Source organism: Sebastes fasciatus, chromosome 1 (genome assembly GCF_043250625.1).
Source record: "Sebastes fasciatus isolate fSebFas1 chromosome 1, fSebFas1.pri, whole genome shotgun sequence".
Lineage (NCBI taxonomy): Eukaryota > Metazoa > Chordata > Actinopteri > Perciformes > Sebastidae > Sebastes > Sebastes fasciatus.
In genome coordinates this window covers 20,740,388-20,752,906 of record NC_133795.1, presented here as the reverse complement: position 1 = coordinate 20,752,906, position 12,519 = coordinate 20,740,388, and the positions used below count along the sequence as shown (strand labels likewise).

The window sequence follows — 12,519 nt, the reverse complement described above, 5'->3', positions numbered from 1 at the left end:
TGCTCATCACTGGGGAACTTGATTGATATGATCTGATGTGATTTGACAGGGGTGGAAGAAAGGAGCAAGGGAGGAGTGAATGTGGAGGGAGAGATAGGACTTAAAAGCAAAGAAATTGGAGGCAGGGAGAGAGGGAGTGAGCGATAGGATATGAAAGGCTGGAATGTGATGGAGGGAGATAAGGAGGGAGAGAGAGGAAGACGAGGAGGTGGAGGAGAGAAGATAGGGGTAACGAGAGACGTGATAAAGAAAAAAGGAGAAGAAGAAAGAGGGGATGGAAGAACAGCGGGTTGGACGGATAGCGAGGCAAGAGTGATGGCTGGTTACAGACGGAGGTGATGCGAGGAAGATGAAGGACAGGAAGGAAGGAAGGGTGCAATATTAAAGGTTTAGCCTGAAGGAGAGAGAGAGAGAGAGAGAGAGAGAGAGAGAGAGAGAGAGAGAGAGAGAGAGAGAGAGAGAGAGAGAGAGAGAGTAATGGATGAAGGGAGGAAAGGAAAGATAGTAGAGAGAACATTTGGGTGTGAAAGCAAGTAAATGTAGACAAAGTGTGTCTGGAACAATAAGGGAGGGGTGGAGGAAAAAGATATGGAGAAGGATGAGTTGTTTTAGCTAGGGGGTAACGTCTGAGAGAATGGAAAAGAGGGGAGGAGGACATTGAAAGAAGAGAAGGGAGGATGAGGATGAACAGGTGGGATTGGCTGAGGGAGGGCCAGAGAGAGAAGAAACGGGAGAAGCAAAGAGAGAGAGGGAGGAGGGGGAGGGCAATGCTACTAAAGCCTCAGATATGAGGCTACATATATTATAGAAAATTGGCCATTGCGGAAAATTCTGTGCAATTAAAAAAGGGCATATTGCTCTGAATGGCTTTAAAAATGTGCCGCCTCGGGGCAGGTTCTGAGAAATGGCACATATTTTTTAGGGAAACGGCTCCTCTCTGATTGTTCTTGGAGTTCATCTGGAGTCAAACCACTCACTGAGGCTGAAGAAACTGTACACCGACCCCAACACCCCCCGATACTCCCTCATCTCCCTGCGACCGCCTCTTTGTTATGTTTGTGTCTGCACGTACGGGTTTATAAATGTGTCATAACCTCGTATGTGTCGGTGGCCTCGTGTTGTTGTTTGGAGTTATGGAGCTGCTGGGTCCTCTTTAACAACTAAAAAAAACATACTGGCTTTATCAGCTTAAAAGGCCTTTGCACACCGGGGGCGTGACGAATAAACAACACAAACATGAGAAATACTCGCCTGGGAAATCAAAACTATTATACTTTTATAATTTGGGACAGTGCCTACACTTGTTCAATAAAAGGTTTGAATAGATTTGCGCATGCAGAGGACCGACTACCGGGATCCTGTTGACCCAGAGCAGCATCTGACGGTCTGTCTAAGGTCAATTGTTGCACATCCTACACAAGCTATATTAGTTTCCTTTAAGTGAATGCTCAGAGTGAATTTGCGTCTGGTAAACAGTTATGCAAAAATTAGATGGCGATACAATTTCAGAGGCTAACATTAAATCAATGTGCCATTCATGGCATTTCGTGGAGCACCAAACTGGTATTTGCATATGATGGATTTAAATTGGGTCACCACCATTTATTGTTTTTCTTTTATGACTTAAGGCCTTTACACACCAAGGGCATGACGAATATATGACACAAAAATGTGAAATACTCGCCTGTGGATATGTCTCAGGTAAATTGTTGTGTAGCCTTAACTACTGTAAGCTATTTTGGTTTCCTTTTAGTGAAATGCTCTGAATGAATTTGCCTCTGGTAAACAGATACGCAGTGTATATGTCTAGGGCTTTTATTGTGAAAGGTAAGAGCTTATAAAAAAGGGATGGCGACACAGTTTCAGAGGCTGACATGAAATCAATGTGCCATTCATGAGATTTAGTGGAACGCCAAGCTGGTTTTTGCATATGATGGATTTAAATTGGGTCAAAACCATTCCTTGTTTTTCCTTTTATGACTTAAGGCCTTCAGACACCGGGGGTGTGACCAATAAACGACACGAAAATGCAAAATATTAGCCTGTGAATATTATATGTCCAGGGCTTTTATTGTGAAAGGTAAAAACGGAAGGAGTGGATCTGGTCTGCGCTGCCTTTGTCAAGGTAGAAAGGAGTAATGAAGTTTGCCGTCCTGGTTCGGACTACAGAGCCTCTGTGTTGTTGTACACTATAGTGTACATACTGAACAGTTCTAAAAACAAATACATGGAGGTGTGAAATAATCGCACGTCCCTGGTGAGTAAAGATACTTCCGTGACTTTTCCCAATATTTCTGATGACTTGTTTCAGAAGTCCGCTACAGACAATGACTTCTGTTCAGGGTTTGAGAGACCCACACTGTAAAACATGTTCATATACAATGAAATATAACATACTCTATGAATGTGATGATAGAGCACAACTGTGGTTGGTGCTTTTTATGCAGAACTAACCCTCCCAATTCCCCAAAACTCTATTTGGGTATGTATTATTGGAGTTTTAAAACCGTCTGCTCATAACAGGTGCAACAGGAAGTTAGACCACGCTGGGATCTAATTGAGCACAAACAATAAGGAAGCCAATTTTAGCAAAATAACATTAGGGTTGATGTGGAAAGAAACTCAAATGAACTAAAAAAAGAAACAAAGCGGTGATGCCGGGATCTCACCTTGACAATATCACCCAGGTAAACATCCTCCATCTTGTTTGGCACCGTCATCTGGAAGATCCTACCCACTACTGCCGAGGAGTCCGGGAAGGCAGTGGGTGCGGCCAAGTTCTGCTGAGTAGCCGCCGTCCCGACAGTCTCCGCGGCGACAGCCTCCATCGCCCGGATACCTTCCGTCGCTTCCTGGAAGTCCTGAAGGAGCGAGGAGTGCATGGAGGCCTCCAGGTCACTACTTCCACCCACCCTCTCACTTTCTCCACCTCCCTCCATCAACACCATCTCGCCAAGCACGTCGATCTCCACATCTGCACAGACCGGTGGAAGGATCCAGCCCGCTGCGGCCAGAAGCAAGCCCAGCAGCAAGGCTCTAGTCCTTGGTAGTCTCACATCGAGGCCCCTGCTCGCCCCGAGGCATCCCAAACTTAGTTTATTGCGCATTCTTTTCCTTTTGTTGTCCGGTCGATGATGCAGAAAAAAAAGTAAAAAGGATGTCCGAGTGGGAGGGGGGGGACTTAGGGGAGAGCATGCACCCCCGACAGATCAAATCCCTCCTTTCAAATCTCCCTCCCTCCCTCTCCTTATCCGCCCACTTCTCTTCTGCGGAAAAAAGCCTCTCCTTCGTCTCCTGGCGCCGGGCGAGAATCTTCCCTCCTTCTTCTTCTGTTCCACCTCCTCCTCCTCCTCTTTTGTCCTCTTTTTCCCCCTCCCTCGGCTTTATTCTTCCTCTTCCCCACGGCCTTTTGTGCTCACCCCTCAGAGGTTCTGGAGTCCCATTGTGCCGAGCACCTCAGAGATCTGTGATGAGACAGACAAGAGAGAGAAAGACAGAAGGCATGGTTAGGGGAGTTGCTTTTCGGAGCAGGGGAAAACTACTCCATACTTAGTCTCGTCACAACCTAAACACCTCGATTCAAAGCGCCTCGCACTGAATCAAAAGTCAATCCCCTTGATAAGTTCAGCCCCTTAAACTGATTCGTGCCACGCAAATCTCATTGTCGATAGAAATCCATCATGAAGGGGGGGGGCAGGAAGGGATAATATTATCAACGCTGTGGAGTAATCTGATTAGTTCTTACAACAATTCTGGCTCTCACTTTCACCCTCTCTCCTCTCACAAGCTCTTTTTTTTTTTTTACTGCTCATCGGTGGGTCATTCAGCGACTTCAGAATGAAAGAGCCCGAGGGAAGCGAGTGAGATAGACAGACAAAGTGAAAGAGATGTGATGGAGAGAGAGAAAAAGAGAGAGGGACGGATAGATGGAAGGGGGAGAGTGGAGGTGATATACGGTGGGACTTTGGATTAGCCAACAATGCCGAACCAGTCAAAGCTTTCTTGGAACCGCTAATGAATGCATGCCTTTGCTATTGTGAGAGGGGTCAAACCGAGTGTGTGTGTGCGTGTGTGTGTGTGTGTGTGTGTGTGTGTGTGGGGAGGAGAGAGTGAGCTAGTGTGTGTGTTTGTGTCCATTGTCAGTGTTGAGGACTGAACTCAGGGGGTTTGTTATTCATACAGCTCTTTCATGGAGGAGAGGATCCCCTCCTGTGCAAGTGTGTGTGTGTGTCACGACACAAATGATTTCCCCCCCCCGAGGGCTTTCGTTAGAGATAGACAGAAAGCACGAAAAAGAGAATGAAAGAGAAGGGGAAAGAAAAAGAGGGAAAGAGGGAGAGACCCCCACTGTGGCTCCATTTTGCCCCGTAGCAGATGCCCGATAGAGAGTGAAATCACCGCAGGAACTCCCCCGGCAACAACAACACGAGGCCTCCCAGGTAGCTTTTGACCAACTTAAAAAAGACTCTTTTGTTGTTGCTACCTCGACCCTCGCCGTGCATCACCTTTGGACAAAACTTTTGTTTTTAATCACGGGCGCCACTCTGTGTAGTCAGTTTCCCCGCTGCTAAAGCTTTTATCCAAAAAGAGTCGACTTCAGGAAGCGAAATTCTCCTTTCTTTGCTCCACGACTTTAGAAATTCCTGCCACCTTGGAATTATTTCAGCGCACTGTTTTGGAGCGTTAAAGTTTTACCCTCTGGAAAGTAGTCCAAGATGGCTGCCAGGGATAAGCTCCATCCCTTTCATGTAGGCTACCTTCAACTACGCTGCCGGGGGCAATATTCCTCCTGTTTCCCCTTTCAGTCTGTCATCTGTTTCTCTTTCTTTTGCTTATTCTTCTTCTCTCTGTCTCTCAGGATGTTTGTCTACCTCGCATGGGTTCTTTTTTCTTCCCGGCCTCTCCTTCCTCCACAGGCTTAAGGTACGCCACACCTTCTCTCTCAAATTTCTAGGGCCTTTTTTCTCCACTCTCCTCCACTCACCTATCAAAAACACAGCCCGTCTATTCATCGCGTGACAATAGGGCTGATGATGGCGGGGGAGTGTCGCTATGAGAGAGCCCGCCGAGCCGTCTACGCTGCTGGATAAAGAAACCCCGTCAAACGCAGAGAATGAGTGACACGCACAGACGGGGAGGCAAAAGAGAGAGACGAGAAATCTTCTCCTCGGATGTGAGGACAGAAAGCAGTCATTACCTCGACACCTACGACGCCGCCCCCAAACACACTCCACCCACCTCCCCGGCGCTGATTACTCCGACGTGGATGGAGAGGTTTGTTGGGGGAGGAGGCCGAAGATATTTAGAATAGGGACAGGCGGAAGGGAGGAAAAGAAAATGGCAGTTTTTTTTGTATCTATGCATCCGAATGAAACATTTCAGATGAACATGAATGCAAGGAAGTGAAAGAGAGGAAAGGAAAAGAGACATAACAACCCTGGGGCTCCCCACATGCCTCCCGATTGGTTGAAAACCTCAAAGAACTACCACACTAAGAGATGCCGTTACACATGCCCGACATTGTTTTTGTGCGTCTAGCTCTGGTGTGTCGGTTGAAACCAGTTCACCGGGTGCCATGGCGACACCTTTGTTACGGACAAGCACTTAACGATGTCTGTGTGACTCTCTCCTCCCATTGGCTGGGGTCTATCAGAGCCTCTTAACTGCCCTGCAATTACTGCAGCGATTTATGGCGTTTGAGGGATGACAGTCCGGAAGACTTTCCCACATGTTGATCATGTTTGAGCCGTGTGGGCGAGGAGGATGGGTATGGAAATTAAAAGCCACTCAGATCTTCGCTTTGCATTTATTTTGGGTGCTGAGATGAACTTAAAGAGAACCTATTATGCTTGTTTTCAGGTGCATATATTTGTATTGTAGGTTTCTACTAGAACATGTTTACATGCTTTAACCCATTTGTACCCATATACTATACAGTATGTAGTATGATAAGATCGAAAATGATTGGTCAAAAGTCTTGAAATTTTATACGAACATACTTTGGGCAAGTATCTAACAGTACAACTTTGACATTTTTAGATCGCATGTAAAGTCACACTTTTATCAGTAGTCAAAGTCAGGCTTTTTGAAAAATGAGGGAAAATGCTAACATTGTGTTTATTAACTGTTTTCCATGTGCTTTTTTTTACACTGCATATGTGTGCATATCTTCAACTTGAGTTCATAGATGCCAAATACTTGATTGTGCTCCTTTTTCTCCATTTTCCTACCATACTATATCTAGTATTTGGGCACCTGGGGCTACTGTTTTTTCATAAAATATAATGTAGTCTATTGCAAAAACAGTAGTCCCGTGTGTCCAAAGGCTAGATATAGTATGATAAGAATAACTAATAAATAATAATATAAGAAGAACAACTTAAGAATCATTTTTCAGCCCAACACTTTGACCAATTTTTTAAAATCCCAAATTTGAGTTGCTCCGCTCTAACTAGCTTTGTTTGAGGGCGTGCCGCAAAGAGTGTTACTTTGTGACATCACCATGTCGCCAGAAGAAAAGGTGAAATATCAAGGAAGGTGTTTCAGGCAGTTCAGGAGCAGTGTTTCTGTGGGGTAGAGTAACTCCCTTTGGCCTGGACTTATGGCTTTGTAACTTTGCAGACCTTTTACATGCACAAAAAACGATATAACACACTAAAGGAAAGGGAAAAAGCACAAAAGCATTGTAGGTCCTCTTTAACTATTAACACAAAGAAAAGCATTTATTTGGAAATAAAGGTTGTTATATCAAACAGTGTAAGTCACACTGTGTTTGTCCTGACTCAAAGTGAAACAGAAGCAACTTACAAAGCAATCTGGATAAGCTGAGCAGCATGTTTTAAAAACAACCCTTTTTATAATTGGCTTCATGTCGTATGTGCTTCACAAAAGCAGCAGTAATTAAATGGGTGTACCTGTCAGACTAATAGAGAAGGTTTCTGATTGAATACAGAGGCAATGGCTCATTAGAGAGTCACTCCTTAACACTTTTGCAGCATGGTTTTATAAATGTTTTATGAGCGCTAAAGCCTTGTTTTTCATTGTGTTTTTATGTAAGCTGATGATTTGCTTGAAAAAAAAGGAAGAGAGAAAAAAAATCCTTGAGGTTAATTTATTTTTTTCTAAAACCACAGCAGCTGCACTGCTAAATGAGGCAATGCTGTGCAAAACAACCGATGAGCAACGGAAGTGTAATGACAGAAGACTAGTTGAGAACATGGGGGAATTTCCAAGTGAGATGTCAAATCGAAACCACTTTGAAAAGGTAAAGATAGTCGAAAACAAAAGAGTGAATTCTAGACTGTTATATGTTGGTCTCAGACAACGGTCCAATGAGGTTTCATGTTGTCCTTTTAAAGTGTTTCAACTGTTTTGTTTTTAGTCTTAGTTTAAGAAAAATATGTATATAAAGATTATTTTAATATTTGCTTCTTTTTTTTTTTTAAATCTATGTATACTTAAAAAATGTTTTTACAACAGTCCAGTCTCCTAACAATTAAATTCCCATACAACAAAACTGCATTGTGAATTACATTTCGAGGGAAACGTACACTTGTTTTAGACATATGACAAATGGTGGATGGGTCAAACAAACACAGGACTTTTCATTTACGTCCTAGTAGCTTAATAACGTAACAAACTTAGTCATTTTAAGCCAAACCATGATGTTTTTTACTAAATCTAACCAAGTATTTTTGCATCATTTTTTATTTTGTTTCCACGTGTTTAAAACTGTTCAAAACGGCAACCGTAATCTGAGAGAAAATACGTTTCCCTCGAAATGTAATTGAGAATGCAGTTTAGTTGTATGGGAACGTAATTTATAGAAGACATGGTTGTTCGACATAATTCAAATAAAACAATCTGTGAAGGAGGAATCACTCTTAAATTGAAATTCTAACCAATCGTATAAATAATATGTATAAGTTGGACGTTACAATATAGGCATAGCTTTGGTGGAGAACCACTGGTACATACTATACAATTAAAAGAACATTAAAACAAACCGCACATCTGTCTTATGAGTTTTCAACCATGTTTTAACTTGGTTTGAAACACAAGTACAATAGTCATACAGCATTATATACTGTAGAGTATATGCTGTTTGAAAAATGTACCACAAATGTGTATTATCCTCAGCTAGACTCACTGGTGACTTAAATATTACACTTTCTCCTGGGGACTGTAGGCTTCACTAGCTGCTGCTTAGTGACAAAAATAAATAGTCAGACACCAGCGCCCCATTTCCAATATCAGGTTGCGAGGACATCTTATAAATAAACAGTTAACTGGACACAGGCATGCTTTTGCCATCTCTCTTCCTCTGCGAGGTATTACTGAATGGACTTGGACAGGGAAATGGGGGAGAGGGCAGAGAGATGATGGCTGGGGATTTAAGGATGAGACCCGGGGCTAAAAGGAGATGTTTGTTATCAGTTACAGAACACAATGTAAAAAGTGCTCTGTGAAATGTATAGTTAGCAAAGAGCACATGCATTTCCTATTTTGTGTTAATAACAGGGTGGATGTCATCCTCAAACTGCTGTGTGTCCAAAGATCGTATAGTAAGGTTAGGCATTGAACTCGAATGGTTAAGGTTAGGATAGGTCGTCAGGCAGCGAAACTAGCCCCCACGTTGTTTTGTGGTACGTATACTAGGCATTGCGGTAAGAGCCTGTAAGAACTGACTTCAATATAGAAGCAACCAAGAACTGACTTCAAAATAAAAGCAACCAAGAACTGACTTCAATATAAAAGCGACCAAGAACTGACTTCAAAATAAAAGCGACCAAGAACCGACTTCAAAATAAAAGCATTAAATCAACACGTAGCTGTGAAGGATATCTGTTGTCGTGCTAAAACCATTAGTTCATTAATCATTCAGCCTATCACCTGAGAATAAACAACAGTTTTGTTGGATTTGCTGCTTTTCTCTGTTTTATATAATTTTGAATTAAATATTCTTGGGTTTTGGACTGTTGTTCAAGTCATTTGGGAGTGTCTTCTTGGGTTTTGAGGCATGTTTCAATATTTCCTGACTAATGTGCTGATATATAGAGAGATATATTGTGTACCGACAAAAAGCCCAAATTACCTACAGAAGCTGTGATCCTTCACTTTCAGGATGCCTCTCTGCAGACTACACTCCCATAACACATTTCACCCTTCCCGACAAAGTGGTGAAGAGTCTGCGCTCTTTTTGTTTAGGGTGGGGGATGAAGGAGACATCCTTGGTGGCATCCTGAGACTTGAGAGACTTTAATGCTGTCGCTGGGGTATGATGAAAAGGAGGTGATGGGATGGAGGACGGAGACAGGAGGAGGGAGCTTTGAAAGCACCAAAGTTAAAATTTCTAGAAAGGCTTTGATTCCTTCCCAAGGGAGGAAAAAAGAAGAAGCTGTACCCACGGTAGAAGGGAATTCAGGTATCAAACACACGGTTCCTGACTTAATAAGGATTTTGCATTTACTCAACAGAAGGCAAGCAGGAAGAAGTCCAACACCCTAGGCAGCTGCTAAAACACCAACACGCTGAGCTGTGGAGTGACCAAGGACACACAGACACCAAGGGGGCAACCTGAAACTAAAGTATTAACAGTAGAAGTGGCTGTCTAAAACTCTGAGGAAATTCCTTCACCTCAGCAACCGACGAGGACACAGCAACGCCACTCAGCGGCCAATTAAAAAGAAAGAGAATTCCCACATGGTGGCCAATCGGAGAGATCCTGTCAAGGACGAAACATTGGCACTTCAGTGGCACTTTAAAGTCCACTCCTCCTCCGCTTTCCCTCGCTTTCACTGCACCTTCTCTTCCTCCCTCTCTCCCGCTGTCACCTTTCAATCCCCCAAAGTCGCAGCTGATGCCTCTATTATTGGCACAGACGGGACGAGGGCGGCCTGAGAAACAGAAGGAGGGGAGAGTTTCTAAACCGGTCACATTCCTGAGGAAGTTCCCAGACTGACAGGTGACACTGACGCCACGCGGGGCAAACATATTACAGACCCGGATAAACACTTTTTTTTCAAAGTCCAGGCAGAAACGCAGTGTCTTACAACTCCCCCTGGACCAACTCAAAGTGAACCCTCTGAGATATGTTTCTGGGTGTGTGCAAGTACACGAAAATAAATGAAAGCAATCAGAGAGCTATACTGGGGAGGCGGGTGGGGGGGAATTTTCTGCAGTTTTGTTTATAATATTTCTTCAAACCATGATTGCTACTGATGCATTCAGATTTATAAACGTGTATGTGCACTAGATATGTGTGTTTATTATTTATATACATTTTATGCAATATGTATATTTTTTTTTAGATGTTTTAATGACTTTTTTCTAAGAATTTTTCTTTATTATTTCAATCATTACTTTGAATGTATCTTATATTTTCAATTACTTATTATTATTATTATTATTATGTAAAGTATATTTGATAAAAGGTTAGGTTCATTATCAATAATATTTACCACTTTTTTTTCTATAAATATTAATTTCTTATGCTATTTTATTTTACGTTTCGGGTTTCAATATTTGTTTTAAAAACAAAAAAGATGTTGATACATGTTGGAATTAAATTGTAAAATAAGCCTTTTGCTAATAAAAAGAAATCTTTAAAAAAAAAAAAAGAAACGCAGTGTCTCTGCAGGTTGTGTTCGAACTGTAGCCGTTGAGCAAAACTCCGGATTACAATACGGTTTACATTCACAATAAGATTTAGATATTTAGCGTGGAGATTAGGCACATTTTAGGTATTTAACCAGCTCTCTCATCCACAGTGATCTGCAACATGTAAATAGGAGAGTGAGATTATGCTTCCAGTGTGAGGATATAAGAAGTCTGCATTGTTCTTTTATAGTGCGTGTGGGAGACAGAGAGAAAGGAAACGTGTGATCATTTAGAACTCATTATTGGCTGCTTATGGAGGAATTTCAGAACAGAACAGTAGCATCGGGAGTAAACCTGTAACCTCAGAGGCTGAGCTACCTCTAAAACACACTTAAAAATATATATTTAAATATATTCAAATTAATCTGCATTCCCACTCATGGCTATATTTGTAATTAACGGGGTTGCAGTTTTGAAAAAAAAAAAAATCCAAGACAATCCGGCTATAAAATAATACAATACACTCCCAGAAATGCAATCAGTCACAATGCAAATCCAGTCTGTGGCTGGTGCTCTGTTAGTTGCTACTAAGGCGAGCGGATGGGCCATATGTGTGAACATAAGGCGGAGAGGAGAGGCTCTGTGTGTCATGCCAAAGCTGCACCAGCTCAGCCTGAAACACAACGGCCCAGTGAATTATGAAGAGGAGAGGAAGCAAGGAGAGGAAGGAGAAGGAGAGGGACAGAAAGGAGAGGAGGAAAGAGGAGAAGGAAACACAACAGATGATAATTACATATTAAGTGGAAGTCCATTTTCTTTCTAACTGTTGTGAGCTGAGAAAAACATCCACTCACTGATCCAATGAGTTTTCAATTAAAGCTGGGGTAGGCAGATTGAAGCAAATATGACTAGAAAAAGTATTTTCTAAAAAACGGTCACTATATCCTGACAGTAGTACATGAGACAGGTAATCGAAAAAAAATCATGTGCCTCTGTGTCCTCCGGTGCTCCTAATGGCAAGATTTCACAGACCAGAGGAAAACAACCAATCAGAGCCAAGCTGGAGCCTTGCTGTCTCTGAGCAGCTATCAATCCCTCGGAAACTCCGATCAAACTAGGCAGCGCTGATCAAATATTAATCAATATTCTGTTACTGTAATGCCTATTTCTCTCCTCAAATGTTTTCAGAAACATCTTGTAGTGTACTGTTTAGCTGTAAAATGAGAAAGTTTGTGACCCGGCATCCATGTTGAGATCAGTTGAGGAAATACCAAGCACCACCCACCAGCCGGAGCAAACTTTCTCATTTTACAGCTAAACAGTTCACTACAAAATGTTTCTGAAAACATTTTAATTCATATTTGATCAGCGCTGCCTAATTTGATTGGAGTTCGCTAGTGAGTCACAGCTGCCTCCGTTAAATGAACAGCCAATAGGAACGCTCTCTCTCTCTGAAATGACCTGTGATTGGCCAAAGTTTTCAGTCACGGGCTAGATTTTTCTTAAAGCCTGAAAACAGAGCCAAGAGGAGGTGCAGAAGTCTAGTTTTCTCTCGGAGCACTTGAATTACAATGTGCTGAAAGGGTATTATGGAATTTTTCTTCCAACAATTCCAAAAATATTCTGCTTACTGCAGATTTAAAGGCAAATTAATAACTTATTAAAAAGGTTCAGTGTGTAGGATTTGGCGCCAATCTTGCTGTGAGGTTGCAAATTGCAACCAACTGAAACTTCTCCTGTGTGCCAAGCATGTAGGAGAACTACGGAGGCCGACGTGAAAACGTGAATGTCTTTATCTAGAGCCAGTGTTTGTCCGTTCTGGGCTACTATAGAAACATGGCGGCCGGCTCCATGAAAAGGACCAGCTCCTTATGTAGGTATAAACGGCTCATTCTAAGATAACAAAAACACAATGAATTT

At 42.4% G+C, this 12,519-nt stretch overlaps 1 protein-coding gene across 2 annotated transcripts in view; it reads right to left on the bottom strand.

Moving 5' to 3' along the window:
- The window catches only part of dag1 (dystroglycan 1), a 65,048-nt gene that overhangs the window by 24,822 nt on the left and 27,707 nt on the right, over positions 1-12,519 (bottom strand). For both annotated transcript variants that reach the window (XM_074637023.1, XM_074637024.1), the window contains one exon: positions 2,670-3,464. In XM_074637023.1, the coding sequence (XP_074493124.1) occupies positions 2,670-3,107 (438 nt within the window). In that variant the 5' untranslated portion in view covers positions 3,108-3,464. The remainder of the gene's footprint in view (positions 1-2,669; positions 3,465-12,519) is intronic.